The sequence below is a fragment of the Carcharhinus amblyrhynchos genome, chromosome 5 (assembly GCF_965287045.1).
Source record: "Carcharhinus amblyrhynchos chromosome 5, sCarAmb.v2.hapA, whole genome shotgun sequence".
Lineage (NCBI taxonomy): Eukaryota > Metazoa > Chordata > Chondrichthyes > Carcharhiniformes > Carcharhinidae > Carcharhinus > Carcharhinus amblyrhynchos.
In genome coordinates this window covers 97,370,662-97,388,546 of record NC_137328.1, presented here as the reverse complement: position 1 = coordinate 97,388,546, position 17,885 = coordinate 97,370,662, and the positions used below count along the sequence as shown (strand labels likewise).

At 43.3% G+C, this 17,885-nt stretch overlaps 1 protein-coding gene across 4 annotated transcripts in view; it reads right to left on the bottom strand.

Moving 5' to 3' along the window:
* arhgef28a (Rho guanine nucleotide exchange factor (GEF) 28a) overlaps positions 1 to 17,885 on the bottom strand; it is a 393,722-nt gene that overhangs the window by 165,645 nt on the left and 210,192 nt on the right. For 3 of the 4 annotated variants that reach the window (XM_080189269.1, XM_080189270.1, XM_080189271.1), the window contains exons 12-15: positions 13,525 to 13,723; positions 5,152 to 5,266; positions 3,901 to 3,978; positions 208 to 250 (exon numbers count right to left, since the gene is read on the bottom strand). In XM_080189269.1, the coding sequence (XP_080045395.1) occupies positions 208 to 250; positions 3,901 to 3,978; positions 5,152 to 5,266; positions 13,525 to 13,723 (435 nt within the window). The remainder of the gene's footprint in view (positions 1 to 207; positions 251 to 3,900; positions 3,979 to 5,151; positions 5,267 to 13,524; positions 13,724 to 17,885) is intronic. The other variant, XM_080189272.1, reaches the window with a different exon arrangement.

Here is a 17,885-nt window from a genome sequence, read left to right as displayed (position 1 = left end):
CCGAAGGGCCTGTTTCCATGCTGTAAAGCTCTATGACTCTAGCAAGGCTAACCACTGTGCCACCATGCTGTCCCAGTGGCATTTTGAACATCTCCGTGGACAGTTTCCATGATTGGTATGTTAACCCTGCTGATTTAATCATGCTTTGGGATGTCTAGTTCAGTTAGCGTGCCCAGCAAGACCGATGAATGTTATACTGTACAGTACCTTTTCTCTTTCGGGTGCTCAGGTAGGCTGAAGGTTCGCTGTTCTGAAATAAAGCAATATGGAAAAGTTTACTACAGAAGAAATAGTAGAAAAATAAACTTGCCTTCAGGTAACTAACTCCCTTTAAATCCATGCTTATGATTTGTTTTTTCAAAGAAGCTTCTATAGGACAATGCAAGACTTGATTAGAAGTTTGTAATTGAACATGTGATTTTGTATCTCAATATTCAATAACAGGCATTCGGCCCTTATGCGCTATTAAGGGCTGTTTGTTCCAGGAAATTGCATTTTGTTTCTATGTTTAGCACAAAAGCCTCAACAGCACACTCCAAGTACCTCAAGCACAGTAAATCTCTCTCTATTCTGCATTTAAAGATATTGCAGTTCCAAAATAGCATCTTTATCTACAACAGCATCTCCTGCAGTAAGTCTTGGCTTCTCTGAGCAAGATTCATAGCTTAATGCCTGGTTGAATGGTGGGCCACATTTAATAAGAGTTGGATGTAAAACTGTATATATCCATTGCACCATGTATCTTTATAACTAAAAGTTACTTATTCATCATGTGCCTTTTGGAAGCCTTTGTTGCTGTACTTATCTGGGATGGACAGATGTGACATCAGAAGTCTACACTGATCAGATGTGCAGAGATGCTGAAGGTTAAGACACTTCAAACTACATTCTATTCACAATTACAAAGTAGTTTCCAACTGGGCGGGGTAGGTGTGGGAAGATGCGGCGGCACGGGCTCGTTGGGCCAAAGGGCCTGTTTCCCGTGCTGGGATGTTCTTTGTTTTGGTGGATTGATGCACACCATGTTATTTACTGGTCTTGAAAGTTACAATTTGAATGCATTTCCAGGAGACAAGAGGAAATTGTTTCCTAGTAGATAAACACTCAAAAAGCTGTGAAGTAACTGGAAGTGGTTTGTGAGTTGGATACCAAAGTTGGGTTTTACTTTAGCAAGGTAATGGTTAGAATTTTACATCCTCCCCTAGCCCTGAAGCAGGTAAACAATCTGATATTTTACCAATGGCAGGAAAGATATCAGACAGGCCAGTCACACTTGAGTCAAGTGAAGCTGTTATGTCATCAAGGAAGTGCCAATTCTTTCCACCATTTAGTATTTTACCAGTGATAAGAGGATGCCCATGATACTTGGAGAGTTGGACAGGTAATTCTCGGTAGCCGGCTGTGAGTTGAGAGGTTGGGGATGGGGGGTGGATTGTCACTCCTGTTCAGGAACTCTATGGCCTCTCAACAATTAGCACTGCCCCTGCTTGTTCTTCCCAACCCTGGCCCTGCAATCACAGCCTCTACTCTCCTTGCTGGGGTCCGCCTGACTGGGCTTGGCAATGCCATCCTGACTGACCTTGCAATCTGGCTTCCATGGTATTCCTTGGGGGAGATTGCTGCAGTCCTAATAGAACTTGCTCAATTTCACACGGTTCCCCCGCTGAGCCTGGAGCCAGGCTACTGTTCCCTGTGGCGCTGCTAAGACCGGAGGGCAGCTGGCCATCTGACTGGCTGGCAGCTCTCAGAGAGGGACATCCTCCCAGACTGATGGTCCGTAAATCAGTCCTGAACTCTGCGGAGACAGACTCACCCCCATCTTTTCAGCCAGTGGCAGGACTACTATTTCATGAAAAATTAAGGCCAATGTTATTGTTTGATTGAAATGAAAGAAATCATTTTTCTTCCCCGAATATAAATATGGTTAGTGCTAATGTCTAAGTTATGAGGTTACACAATAACAGCTCTTTGAGCGCCAAATAGCACAAATATATTAAACTCAACACGCAGAATATCAACTGCAAGGAAAGCCCAAGACCTGCCCAGAAGGCCTGAAGGAGTAGTCCAACTCCTCCTGGTCCATAGGGAGACCTTATCTGCTGGGCCTCTTTTGATCTATGACCCAGCTCTCAGCAGATTTGCTTGACACGGGAACCGGTTCTCTTCTCTAGCTTGGGTCTCAGGTTCAAATTGTTAATTAGGTCTTGATGATATTAGTGGCAGTATCGGATCTGATCTGCATATTTAAAGAAGAACTCCACTTCCTTCCTGCTTGTGTGATACCATACTAATATTGGCACACTGTGGGAAAACAATATGATCAGAGGGGTTCAGTGATTGACGTTATACTAACAGCCATTCATCCCAACCCATCCTAAGTGGAAACAGTTAAAATTGGGGTCTGGTTTCTGCTATTGACAAGCAGCATGATTAAGATCAGCATTCTAGTGGAGTGTAATGCTAACTGATATCATATCAATCTAACAACAATTGACAGGTTGCAGCCTCTGCTATCATACTGTTCACTAGCATCTTTGTAAAGATTCCATAAAACATAGCAGTATCAGCAATAACAGAATAACAAACGTTCATAATTTTATGAAAAATAATTGCATCAACAAATCAGCGCTGTTAATCAAGATGACATCAATCCAGTAGCTGCTACAGAATGCATGCTAGAAAATGACACGAAAGTTCTCATAGTTGGAAGTTGTTGAAATATGATTGGGAAATGCATGAACGTTTATTAAATGAACTTGTTAAACTTCAGCGGAGAGACTGAACTAATTTGTCTGCTTAAATTGACGGTTGGGAGGAATGCATTTAGGCCCAGTATCTATCGTGCTCTGGTGAGATGGTCATTAGTTTTGGTGAACAAGGCATGAGGGAAACACATTCAAGTTCTGGAGACAATGAACCAAAAGTTATAGGATTGACCGTCAATGTCACAGAACTGAATAAGAGAGAAATTAGGACTGTTTAACATTAAAGTTGATCTTTTTATAGAATCTTTGCAGTGCAGAAGGAGGCCATTTTGCCCATTGTGTCCGAATGGACCACAATCTCACCCAGGTCCTAATCCCATAACCCCACATATTTATGCTCTAATCCCTTGATATTAAGAGTCAATTTAGCATGGTCAATCAACCTAACCAGCACATCTTTGGACTGTGAGAGGAAACTGGAGGAAACACATGCAGACACAGAGAGAATGTGCTAACTCCATACAGACAGTGACTCAAGGCCGGAATTGAACCCGGGTCCCTGGCACTGTGAGGTAGCGATGCTAACCACTGTGCCATCATGCCGCTCCATATTTAAGGAACCTTAGATAATTGTTGAAGATAATCAACAATAAAGATAAAGTTTAGGTCAGAGCATTCATTCAAGTTAGGATAGGAGGGCATACATTCAAACTAGTGAAAGGGGCGTGCAGAATGTTTCACACTAGAAAAGTAGATTTAATATGCTTCCGGGGGAATTGTGTAGATGAAAACAATTATTTGTGCGTCTATTAGATGTCGTGATGGGGAGAAGTGGATAGAGTATTCATGTGCTCAATCCATTGCTGAAAATTTCTTTAAGTTACATGGACTAAAGTGTTGGTTTGCAGTAGAACTCACGCTAACCATCACATGCTTATGAGGAGGGATTTCAGTAGTTAATTAAAGGGCTTCTTTAAACTTTAAAGTTAGTTTCTGTATAAGCAATCAAATAAAAGCAAGCAGCAGGCTTTAAATTAAAAAGAGACAATTTAGCAGCCACAATTGACTCCAATTCAAACAACATCGGTTAAAATGAATTACGTCAGTTCAGCAACAAGGCACAGGGATGTGAACGAGTAGCAGGCAGTTTCATGCAAAGTTGTGACAGCTTTATCTGATTATGAGTGGTACTTACTACTATGGTGTAGCAGAGAAACTGACTTAGACAGTGAGAGTGCTTGAAGAAGGGACCGTCCACTGCTGAAAACACCATCTACAGAGCAGGGACAGACTCATCATAATGATCAAAGGAACATCTGTTTGGGTGTTCATTCACTGCTGTGACTAATGCAGTATATAATGCAGATCTACAGTACATCTATCAGAATAGAACAATGGACAGGTACTATGAAAAGCAACTACAGATCATTAGGATGGTTTATGCACAGTTTATGAATCCCATTTTTATGTCACTATTTTCTACTATATTTTAACTGCTTTTTAAACAATTTAATGTATTCAGTTTAATCTTTTGTCTGTGCTAGTAGCATTTCTGGCTACCTACAAATGTTCAGATGTGCCACGGCAGGTGACCAAGAAACCTTACTCCGCACATTGAAGTAAACACACATGAACTATGTCTATCACATGATGGCAAATCATATGATAGATATAATTCAATGTAATTAGCAAATAAATTAAAAATAGTCTGAAGCTACATCTCACTAGAAATTTGGCTCAAGTTTTATTCATATCTGGTATTAAGATATCATAAGTCTGGTCACTGTCAATTCCATAAATATTAAACATAAGTGTTGCTAATTGTTGAGCATGTTGAAGTTCATTGATCAAAAAAAGCAATTAATTGTCTCTAGGTTCGCATTGGCCTTTTGCCAATGCACCCTCCTTTGTCATTTTGACATACGACCGCTGTCAATGCCCTTTTCACAGTCAGATGACAGGAGGATGCCAACAGTTGTACAAGACATAAACATCCATCTTAACCCTTCCCCTTTATAATAGATAAGTCCATAAGGTGGAAGATGATGTTCCAATTAATAATGCAAAGGACTGGAAAAACTAAGTCCAGTTGCGACTGACAAACAATTTAGTAGCACAGTGCTGTAATAGCTCACACACTTGACTACTTAATATCTCATTGTTAAGCCAAAACTGTTCATAATGAGCTAATAATATGAGTTAGAAAACAAGCTGCTCACTCAGACAGCACCTAGACATTAGGATACATTTATACTTTAGCTTTAAGCATTTTTACATGAAATTTGTTAATTGTAAGACAATGAATGTAAAATGGAGAGGCTTTGCAGATGATCACTCAAAACAGGAGCCATTTTTTAGCCAATGGCATAACATCGGTATTTTTGTTAAAGTCGTAGCAAAATTTTGTTATTCAAATATATCTTGTTCAATTTTTATCAACACTAACCTTCACTTGTGGAATCAAACACACTAAAGTCCCTTATGAATCGAGACTTGCTTTGACAAACTTTGGGTGAGGAAAGGGAGTACGATCTCAGCCGAATCCCAGTGTCTTCCGACTCCTTTAAGAGGATAAATGGAAACTGTATCAAACAGAATGTTCTAGACTGAAAAACAGGATATTGGGGAGTATCTTATGAGAATCTGCCAAAGTGTCAGTTCTGGTGAGAAAACAGGTGTGAAACTATCCAAGATCCACCGGCCTGTTTTCTCTCCCGATCTTCACATTTTGAAAGAAAAACAGTGGACGGTGGTTTGCACCATCAGTCTGGCGAGGTGAGACTCTTAGAGCCAGGAACCGGCTCCATGGAAATCGGGGAACCCTGTGATAAGGCCGTCCCAATCAAAATAATAATTAACCCCCTCCCCAGCACTATCAAAAATAATTAACCACGGAGCCCCCCCTCTACCATCCACCCACACAATCATCCTGGCATTCCCATCCCCTTCCACCTCTGATCATCCCCATCCCACCTCCTGATCATTCCCGGCAGCCCCATCCTCTTCCACCCCCAATATCCCCATTCACCACCTCCTCCCCCACACCCTGACATTTCCCATTGCCCTCAGTGTCTGCTCCCCCACCCCCCGCACCGCACCCCCCCCCCCCCCCCCGCAACCGCCCCCCCAACAAACAGATGAGATCCCGCACATGAGGCTGCCCTCAGGCCCCAGGGGCCAGAGGGAAGTGCCAGAGCCCTGCCAGGCCATGACCCTTTCCCTTGGGGGCTACAATTGCCTTTGTGTCCTCAGGGGATCCCCTCAATAGGTTCACTCTGGATGAACCTGTTGTAAACCTCACCAATGTAGTGTATGGAAATTTATTGAGGGGAGTAATTTGTTGAGGAATTGGGAGATTATATTTAAATTTATTGAAATCTATTAAAATCAGGCTCATGCCCATTATGGGCGTGAACTTGATTATGTTGCCAGCAGAGGAAAATCTTACAGATGAGATTTGCGATTTTCTGTTTTAGAACATAGAACACTACAGCACAAACAGGCCCTTCGGCCCACAAGTTGCACCGATCATATCCATACCTACCAGGCCATAGAACTATCTGGAACTCCCAATCCCATCAAATCCCATGTACTCATCCAGAAGTCTTTTAAAAGACTCCAGCGAGTTCGCCTCTACACCACCAATGGCAGCTGATTCCACTCATTCACCACCCTCTGAGTGAAAAACTTACCCCTGACATCTCCTCTGTACTTGCTTCCCAGCACCTTAAATCTGTGTCCTCTCGTAGCGACCATTTCAGCCCTGGGAAATAGCCTCCGAGAATCCACCCTATCTATTCCTCTCAACATTTTATAAACCTCTATCAGGTTGCCTCTCAACCTTCGTCTCTCCAGGGAGAAGAGACCTAGCTCCCTCAACCTATCTTCATAAGGCATGCCTCCCAATCCAGGCAACATCCTTGTAAATCTCCTCTGCACCCTCTCAATAGCTTCCACATCCTTCCTGTTGCGAGGCAACCAGAACTGCGCACAGCAGTCCAAGTGGGATCCGACAAGGGTCTTATAAAGTTGCAGCATTACCTCCTGACTCCTAAACTCAATCCCTCAATTAATGAAGACCAGTACAATACACCTTCTTCATCACATCCTCCACCTGTGAGGCCGATTTTAGAGTGCTATGGACCCGGACCTCAAGGTCCTTCTGCTCCTCAACACTGCTAAGGCTCCTACCCTTGATATTGTACTCCTGCATCCCATTGGTCCTGCCAAAATGGACCACTACACATTTATCCGCATTGAAGTCCATCTGCCACTTCTCCGCCCAGTCTTGCATCCTATCTATTGGCAGGAATTTGAGTCCCAATGATTTTGTACGCAGACAGTCGGGCTCAAGAACCCACACATTTTTATTTCAGATGCAAAAATAACCAACTAGCTTTCCGCTGCGCTGAATGGAAAGGAAGGATTTTCTTGAAAATATGCAGGGTCAGTGGTAGGGTTCTGAGGGATGTGGAGGAACAGAGAGATCTTGGGGTTCATATCCACAGATCTCTGAAGGTTGCCACTCAAATAGATAGATCCGTGAAGAAGGCTTATAGTGTGTTATGTTAGTGTTTATTAACAGGGGGTTTGGGTTTAAGAGTCATGGGGTTATGCTGCAACAATACCAGATGTTGGTGAGACCACATTTGGAACACTGTGTTCAGTTCTGTTCACCTCATTATAAGAAGGATGTGGAAGCATTGGAGAGAGTGCAGGAGAGATTTACCAGGATGCAGCCTGGTCTGGAGGGTAAATCTTATGAGGAAAGGTTGAGGGAGCTGGGGCTTCTCTCTTTGGAGTGGAGGAGGATGAGAGGCAACTTAACAGAGGTTTATAAGATGATAAGAGGGATTGATAGAGTAGACATGCAGAGACTATTTCCTCAGGTGAATGTAGCTGTTACTAGGGGGCATAACTATAAGGTTCATGGTGGGAGATATAGGAGGGATGTCCGAGGTAGATTCTTCACTCAGAGAGTGGTTGGGGTGTGGAATAGACTGCCTGCTGTGATAGTGGAGTCGGACACTTTAGGAACTTTCAAGCGGTTATTGGATAGGCACATGGAGCACCCCAGAATGAAAGGGAGTGGGATAGCTTGACGTTGGGATTGGACATAGCTTGACATAACATTGAGGGCTGAAGGGCCTGTATTGTGCTGTACTGTTCTATGTTCTATTACTGAGGTGACCAGAACTGCACACACTTCTCCAGCTCTGGCCTAACCAACACTCTGTACAGCTTCAACATAACCTCCTTGCTCGTATACTCTGTTATGACTGATAAAAGCAGGTGTCCAATATGCTTTCTTAATTACCCTATTCATCTGCTCTGCCGACTTCAAGGATCTATAACATGTATCTCAAGATTCATCAGTTCCTCTATGCTTCCTAATGTTCTGCCATTCATTAAATACTCCTTTGCCCTGTTACTTCTTCCAAAGTGCATCACCTCACACTTATCAGGGTTAAGTACCAGCTACCACTGCTCTGCCCATCTGCATCCTCTTGTACCGAATGATCTTCTTCATTATTAACCATACTATCAATCTTGGTGCATTTTGCAATCTTGGTATCATTCCCCCAACATTCTTATCTACATCAACTATGTACATAACAAACAATAAAGGACCCAGCACTGATCCTTGTTGTATGCCACTGGACACCAGCTTCCAGTCACTCAAACAGCCTTCTACCGCCAACTTTGAGTCCTATTACTAAACCAGTTTTGGATCCATCTCACCAAATTTCCCTGAATTCCATGAGTGCAATTGTCTCAATCAGTCTCCCATGTGGGACCTTGTCAAAGGCTTTGTCAAATTCCATATAACCTACATCAACTGAACTTCCTTCATCCACACACCTCATCACTTTTTGGAAAAATTCTATCACATTTGTTAGGCATGACCTCCCTCTGACAAAGCCACACTGACAATTCCTAATCAACCCATGCCTTTCCAATAGGAGATTAATTCTCTCCTTCAGAATTTTCCCTACCAATTTTCCCTATCACTGACGTGAGACTCACCGGCCTGTAATTCCCTGGTTCATCTCTACCATCCTTTTTGAAAGTGGAACCACATTAGCCTCCCCCCAGTTCTCTGGCACATCCTCTGTGGCCAGAGAAGAATTAAAAATTTGCATCAGATTCCCTGCAATTTCCTGTTTTGCCTCCAACAGCAGCCTAAATGTAATTCATTCGATCCTGGGGAATTATCCATTTTTAAGCCCGTCAGCGACAGGAGCAGAAAAACCAGTGGGAGGCCCAAATCATGTTTCATACCAATGTAAAAGTGCGGTTCATCTCCCCAGCTCTCTCCCCCGCCCAGTGACGTAACGGAAATTTCAACATTAAATCTATCCCAAAAAACTGACATCTAATTATCAGACCTCTACTCCTAATAATCTCCTGGTCCCCCTCACCCATTACAGAGATGCATGCCCTGTTACTGCCGGGGGAGGGGGTTGGGTGGGATGCTGTTCTGTGGTGGGTATTGTGTGAGGGAGCGTTTACAAGTGGATCTTCCAGACCCAGTGTCATCAAGGCAATCAAACTTCCAGCTTCAAGCGTGATCCTGGATATCCATCTCCTTTCTTCAATAGTGGGTCACTGATGTTGGGGGTACCTTTGCAATATGGCACCCAGATATGACAGTGGGACTCGTGCCATCATGCCCATCCTGCCACAGAATATGATGTTAAGTCCCAGGTACATAATTAATGAGATCAAGGTCAGATGATATGGTGCCGTTTCCCAACAGCCTCTACAATGGGAAACACACCACATTCCTGACTCCACCACAGGACTTAGTCCCAGATGAGAGAATTCTGCCCTGAATGACGAAATGAATACTATGAATACAATACTTGAGTAAACGCTATGAAAATGGATTGAATTCTATTTGAATGTTGGCAAGGTTAATGGTGAACCTTCTCTGAGTATACTTAAGGACTGTTGCCTTACTTTAGGTTTGCTGGAGCAGACGAGAAGGAGCAGAGAGCCAGATAAGAAATTACCTGTTAAAAACCTGTTTAAATAAGTTTAAAGCACTTTGTAGTAAGAACTTACCTTGTAGAACTGTTTAAATCATTTAAAAGCATTTTTGCAGGCTTTTTGTATTTACCGCTTTAAGAATTCTGAGGGAGTGGTTAGAAGGGAGTTCTGGGGGAGCAGGCTTTAAATCAGCGCCAGGTTTAAAAGGAGGCCTAGTATAGACAGCGGGCAGCGTCGGAGCGGGCAGCGGAGTGAGTGGGAAACAGAGTGAGCTATTAGGGCTTAAGATCAAAAGGGCTGGGGAGAAAAAGGGCCAGGTAAGTTCATGTGGAAATTTTCAATATTACTACAGTGAATAATGGAGGGGCATGTGATGTGTTGTTTCTGTATGATGTGGGAACTGGTGGACCCCAGGGTCCTTCCCAGTGACCATGTCTGCAGTAAGTGCAGGTTGCTGGAGGAGCTCCAGCTCAAGGTAGATGAGCTGGCCTCTGAGCTTCAGACACTGAGGCTCATCAGGGGGAGAGAGGGTGCCATTGTCAATGGGGTGCAAGTGACATCCATCCCCCCTGGACTGGCTAACTCTAACGGTCAGGAACAAGAGGGGGCTGCTGAGAGGAGGAAGGGGGGTGGGGAGAGGAGGAAGGGGGGTGGGGAGCAGAGGAAGGGGGGTGGGGAGCAGAGGAAGGGGGGTGGGGAGCAGAGGAAGGGGGGTGGGGAGTGGAGGCCTCAGCCTCTCAATCTGCATAACAGGTTTGAGGTTCTTGCTTCCAGTCTGGACGAGAACGAGGGAGGTGAGGTCGGTGAGCAAACTGCACACGGTACAGTGATGCAGCAGGGCATAGGCAAAGAGAAGATGAAAAGGAACGTAGTAGTAATTGGGGATAGTGGGGTGAAGGGTATTGACACTGTCCTTTGTCACAATGACAAAGTGCACAGAAGGGTGTGTTGTCTGCCTGGTGCTCGGGTCCGGGATGTCGCATCTGGGCTGCAGAGGAACCTGGAGTGGGAGGGTGAGAATCCGGTCATTGTGGTACATGTGGGTGCCAACGACATAGGCAAAATGCGAAGTGAGGATCTGGGGAGGGAGTATGAAAAGCTGGGAATGGAATTAAAAAGTAGAACTGACAAAGTGGTTATCTCTGGGCTACTGCCTGAACCGAGTGCAGACGGGCGTAGGGTTGATAGGATTAAGGAAGTGAATGGGTGGCTCAGGGATTGGTGTGGGAGGAATGGGTTTGCATTTATGGGGCATTGGCATCAGTATTGGGGTAGGTGGGACCTGTTCAGGTGGGATGGGGTTGGTCTGAACCATGCTGGGACCAGAGTCCTGGCGAATCGTGTAAAGAGGACTGTAGACAGGGCTTTAAACTAATTAGCGGGGGGGAGGGTGCGAGGGTAGGTGACGTTACGAGGCCTAAAGTTAAGGAGAGGGTACAGGTAAGGGTAGAGGCCGAGGATGTCCCAATAATAAAGGGAGTAGGGGGCGTGAGTATGGTTGGTGGCGTTCCGGCAAATAGGGTCCAGGTGAAGGCTGGAATGAAGGCACTTTATCTGAATGCACGAAGCATTCGGAAAAAAGTGGATGAGCTGGTGGCGCAGATCAGCACAAATGGATATGATCTGGTGGCCATTACAGAGACGTGGCTGCAAGGTGACAGGGACTGGGAGCTGAATGTCCAGGGGTATCAAGTGGTTAGGAAGGATAGGCGGGAGGAAAAAGGGGGGTGCTGATTAAGGATAGCATCAGGGTGGTAGCAAGGGATGATATAGGAACCAAAGAGCAGAACGTGGAATCGTTGTGGGTAGAGATTAGGAACAGCAAAGGGAGGAATACGCTGGTGGGTGTCGTCTATAGGCCCCCGAATAATGATCTGGAGGTGGGGCGCAAATAAGTGCGGCGTGCAGGAATGGGACGGCCGTAATTATGGGGGATTTCAATCTAAATATTGATTGGTCGACCCATGTTGGACGCGGTGGGCTCGAGGAGGAGTTCTTGGAATGCTGCCGGGATAGTTTCCTTGAACAGTGTGTGTTGGAGCCGACGAGGGAGCGAGCTATCTTGGATCTGGTGTTATGTAATGAGGCGGGTAGAATTAGGGACCTTGCGGTGAAGGATCCTCTTGGGGAGAGCGATCATTGTATGGTGGAGTTTCTGGTGCAGATGGAGGAGGAGAAAGTGGGTTCCCGGACACGCGTCCTTTGTTTGAACAGAGGGGAGTACGGTAGGATGAGAGAAGAATTGGCGAATGTGGACTGGGGGAGCGCGTTGGAAGGTAGGTCTGCTGAGGAGCAGTGGAGGATCTTTAAGGAGATCTTTCTTGGTGCTCAGCAGAAATTTATTCCGATGGTCAAAAAGGACCGTAGGAGGAGAGGTAATAAGCCATGGATAACGAAGGAGGTGAAGGGAAGTGTTAAATTAAAAGCGGAGGCGTTTAGAGTAGCTAAGAGTAGTGGGCGAGAAGAGGATTGGGAGAGGTTTAAATGTCAACAAAGATTGACAAAGAAGTTGATAAAGAAGGGTAGGAGAAACTGTGAAGCTGGGCTAGCGCTTAATATAAAAAAGGATAGCAAGAGTTTTTATAAATATATAAAAAGGAAGAGGCTGGCTAGGGTGAACGTTGGACCCTTAGAGGATGAGAAGGGGGACTTAGTGGTAGGGGATGGGGACATGGCTGAGGGGGGGGCGGGGGGGCGGTTTAGAACGGAGTTGAGGAAGAATTTCTTCACTCAAAGGGTGGTGAATCTCTGGAATTCTCTGCCCGTTGAAGTGGTGGAGGCTGCCTCACTAAATATTTTTAAGACACGGGTTGATGGGTTTTTGATAAGAGAGGGGATTAAGGGTTATGGGGAGAGGGCGGGAATGTGGAACTGAGCCACGACAGATCAGCCATGATCTTATTGAATGGCGGGGCAGGCTCGAAGGGCTAGATGGCTCCTATTTCTTATGTTCTTATTAATAAAATCCTGATTGAATTTTACAAAAGCCACTAGCCTGCTTTCTATATTTCTGTGGCAAGTTAGCAAGTGCGATAAGATCACAGTTAATGTTAAATGAGAGGTTAATGTGGCTGGTAAATATCACCAGGATACCCTACCTAAAATGACTGTAATTACTAAGGGAAAAATAAATTATGAAAGAGCTACATGCTTTGTAACTTCAAGTGTTTCTAATAACAGTATGGATTTTAGGGGCTTGGATCCAGCCATTCTCTTGAATTAGCTTTTTTCACATAGTTTTCCATGAGATTGGTAGAATAATAAATAAAAACAGAAAGAGCTGGAAAAACTCAGCAGGCCTGGTAGCAGCTGTGGAGGGAGACTGCCGACAGTTAACATTTCAGGTTGAATACGAGTCTTCTACAGAAACAGCCGAGCTTTTCCAGTACCTCGTTCCATTTCAGATTTCTGGCACCTGAGTTATTTTGCTTTTAAAATAGGATAACACAAGGTGGGAAAGGCATGAGCCACAATAGTTTTGTAATTGTTTACTTAACTGCTTTTGGTCAGCGCTCCAGCCTCAACAGTGTTGCTGCAATTTTGCAAAACACAATCAAGTCAAACACATGAACATACAAAAGCTTTTCACGTCAAATCAAGCTTCCTGTTTTGACCAACCATCTATTTTTAAATTTCTTATTGATTTCATGTGTTACATCCTTCCCGAAAGAAATCAACATTAGTTAACCTCAAAAGCTTTTTCCAAAGTTGCCAATAGCGTGTTGCTACATTGCCAGCTGGAGCAGACAGCATAGTCCACTGGGACATCAAGGTTGCCCAGATTAACATTGACTTTCCGCCCAGCGAATAGAATTTGTTCTAGTACCTTTGGCGACACACTACTGCATGAAGACTTGGATTCAGAATCCCTGGCATTTATCTCAGTTTCCTGGTGAGCCTCAAAAGAGTCCAGTTCATCTCCGCTACTGGCAAATAATGCACCAGAGTTTGGGGACTTTGGAGTGCACGATCTATCTGAGACCTCTTCTCCTTCACTGTCTGCGTCAATACCATCGAAACTGAAGCTGCAAAAGCAATCAGTGAAATGTAATAATACAGCATATTCATTATTCAATACTAATCACAGAGAATACTCATCTTAGCTCAAGAAGATGCTTTGCCAATTACAGACAATATCCCTTTAGATGACTGTTCTATCCTTTTATCGTATCTAACTTCATGAGTCAGTGAATCTTTGTTGACAGTTCTTAATGACAGAGCAAATGGTGGCCAATGATGAATTTGAATACACAACACGCATCTTTAATCATTTTCATTCAATATTTTGCTTAGGCAACAACATTTTATTTAACAGTTCTCCATCATCTGTACAGTCTAATCTAAGAAACATTTCATAAAACTTTCAATGATCAACTATAATTGCACAAATGATACTAAGAGTGAGAAAAATGGAAATGCTGGAAATCTAAACATAAATGCTAGAATGACAGCCTGCACACCCAAAATGTCAAACTGTCTTTTCTTAACCTAGACAATTATTTTCTGTTTTTCTATTTGAAAAGCACTGGAACAAGTATTTACGACCAGGCACTTTCTGCTTAGCAACCGACACAACACTGGAGAAGGAAAAAAAAGGGCACTACTTCGGTGGCACTGCTGCCTCACAGCGGCAAGGACCCATGCTCAGTTCTGGCCTTGGGTCACTGTATGGAGTTTGCACATTCTCTCCACCCTCTCCCTGGATGGGTTTCCTCCGGCTGCTTTGGTTTCCTCCCACAGATGTGCAGGTTAGGTGGACTGGCCGTTGTAAAATTGCCCCTTAGTGTCCAAAGGTGAGCGGGTTAGATGGATTAGCCATGGTAAGTATGTGGGATTATGGGAATAGGGTGGGGAGAGGACAAGATACTCTGTCAGAGTTGGTGCAGACTCAATGGGCTAAATGACCTCCTTCTGCACTGTAGGGATTCTATGGACACTTATTCCCAAACATCTATACCCCTTCAATTCTATCACATATGACAGAATTTAAATAGGGGCATCTGAGTCCTGACAGCAGAACTGTACATGAGTGCAACTTCTGCCTTTGTGTCAGGACCCACCCCAAATCCATTTCAAATTCAAATTTAAAGAACTGGCAAAGGATACACATGTGAATGTATTATGCAGCAGGGATGGTGGATATTGCCATCAAGTGACAATGCAGCAGATAAGGCCCATAATTGGTAGTAAGAGTGGGAGAGACACGTGGAGCAGAATTTTCTCATCCCACCTGCCACAGGAATCATAGTGAATGGGACATGGACCTTGCAAAGATCCGTTGACCTCGAACTGGATTTTCCGGTCGTGGGGTGAGCACAGCTAGAAAATCCCGCCCAAGGTCAGTTTGATGTGGATTGGTGCCCCTCAAGCTATATGTCACTGGCAGCAGACTAGTGATCTGTTCCGGGAGTTACTGGTCATGGCAATAGGCGAAAGTCTGCCTTAGTGCACCACTCGTTGCAAGAAGAGAATTGGAATGAAATAAAGGTCCTAGCACAGGTAGATTGGAGAAGGCAATTGCAATGTAAAGCACTGATGGAGCAATGAAGGACATTCAGGGAAAGAGATAGCACCAACTAGGCATGTTCCTTTGAAGGGAAAGGGTAGAACATCCAGAGGCAATGTCCATTAGATGACAAAAGTAATAAAAATTAAAATAAAACAAAAAAGAAGGCTTATGAGAAAAGTCAGGTTCAAAATTCAATCAGTTTAAGGCAAATACCAAAGGGAATAAAAAATGTTAATACAGGAGGCAGAAACAGATTATGAGGAAAGATTAGCAGGCAACATTAAACTGAACATTAAAAATTTAATAAATTTTTATCACTAGGTGCAAGCTTAGGAGAAAATATTTGGCCTATTAAGGACACAAAAGGAAATCTTCATGTAGATGACATGGGTTAAATACTAAGTGAGTTAAGTGGGTTTCAATTAAGAACATAAGAACATAAGAACATAAGAAATAGGAGCAGGAGTAGGCCATCTAGCCCTTCGAGCCTGCCCCGCCATTCAATAAGATCATGGCTGATCTGTTGTGGCTCAGTTCCACTTTCCCGCCCTCTCCCCATAACCCTTAATCCCCTCTCTTATCAAAAACCCATCAACCTGCTTCTTAAAAATATTTAGCGAGGCAGCCTCCACCACTTCAACGGGCAGAGAATTCCAGAGATTCACCACCCTTTGAGTGAAGAAGTTCCTCCTCAACTCCGTTCTAAACCGCCTCCCCTTTATCTTGAGGCTGTGCCCCCTAGTCCTACTGTCTTTTTTGAGCGGGAAGAGTCTCTCCACCTCTATCCTATCCATCCCATTCATCATCTTATACGTCTCAATGAGATCTCCCCTCATTCTTCTAAAACCTGCTCAATTTATTCAGTATTTTCTGTTTTATTTTACATTAAATGAGTACTTTGCATCTGTCTCCACAAAGTAACCAGGTGATATAAAGGTTACCCTAAAAGAGGAGAGTGACCTTATGGGTGGGACAGTAATAGACAGAGAGGAGATATTAAAAAGGGTGGCATTACCAAATATTGGTAAGTTGCTTGGTCCAGATGGAATACATATTAACTTGCTGAAGGAAGCAAAACTAGAAACAGCAAAAGCATTTGTCATAATCTTTCAGTCCTCATTGGAGCAAGAGTTGTGCTCAAGGACTGATGGGTGGCTAATGTTATATCACATTCAAGAAAGGGCAACAAAGAGAATGATTAAAATGAATGGCGGTGCAGGCTCGAAGGGCCGAATGGCCTACTCCAGCTTCTATTTTCTATGTTTCTATGTAAGATAAACCAGCTCAACATCAATGGTGGGGAAGTTACAGGAAGTAGTTATCAGGAACAAATAAATTTTAATTTGGAAAGTTATGGATTAATCAAGGAGATAGATTAATGAGAGACATGTCTGACTAATATATAAGTTTCTTTAATGAGGTATGTTATGAACAATATATAATTTTAAGTTCAATTTATAAATACATTTGCATGTTGAGAAAGGTAAAAATAGTCGCAGTTTAGTTTATGTTTTGTTTATAAACCTCGGTATCTCGAGCATGTTTAGACTTGTGACTAAAAGATTTCAGGCCTTTTAGGTTTGTTCATATATATAAATTTTTAATGAGCTTTTACAACCTCTTAAGTTAAAAAAATATGAATTAAAGACGTTGAAAGTGAGTTATTCTGAAAAAAAAAGTAGAAAAGATTTACTGCTGCCTACTGACAGTGATCCAGTGACACACATACAGAAAACACAGCAATTGAGCGGGAGAGTTGAGTGCATGTGCAGAGAAAAGACAGGGATTTTAAGGCTCTCTAAGAAGAAAAGAACTGAAAGGCTAGCAGGACAGTTGCTAACTGAATAGTTAGTAATAGAGCTCAGCAAAGTGATCAGTTTAATGGAGAGGCTACTGGAAAACCGAGTTTAGGGAACTTACTTGTTTGCTATGCAGTTCAGGAAATAGTGTGTTTAATGTGCGGATTTTGGGTGTCGCAGGAAGGGATACAAGTTAGCCAAGAAACTTCCAGCAAATGCTCAGGAATTTGCCAAGAGAAAACACTTTGCATTTGTGCTTGACCCAAGCGAAAAGCCTATGTGTCAAGCTAATGGTAACTCTTCACTGGTTTGTGTGTCTGTAAAACTATTGCTGGGGTTAACAAAAGGTGGGAATTTGAATTGTCTTCTCGTGTTTGTATTGAGATCTTGCCAACCTTTTTGTCTGGTGTATTACATAATTCATTCTTCTTGTTTTGATAAATATTTTATGCTTTGTATTAAAAGTTAATCAGTTAAAAGGTAAATTTATTCTGTAACTTTACTCTGCAATTTCTTTAAAAATGTTAGGATCTATCAAGCCAGGGTTCACTCCAGGATCTGACTTGAGATCAAGGTAGCGCAGTAGATGTATCCACTGAACTTTCAGAAGGCATTGAACAAGTGCCACACAGGAGGCTTACTAAAAGGATGCAAACCCCCAATGGAATTAAGACAAAGTGGCATTACGGGCACAAAATTGGCTAAGCAACAGGAGGCGAATACTGGATGGATGTTTTCAGACTGTGATGTGATTTGCAGTGATGTTCCCAAGGACTAATTTTAGGTCCAATACTCTTTCTTTTATGACAGAGACCCAGATTTTAAAAGTAACATGGTAACGTGTGCAACTAACACAAAATCTGGCAAAGTAGGAGATAG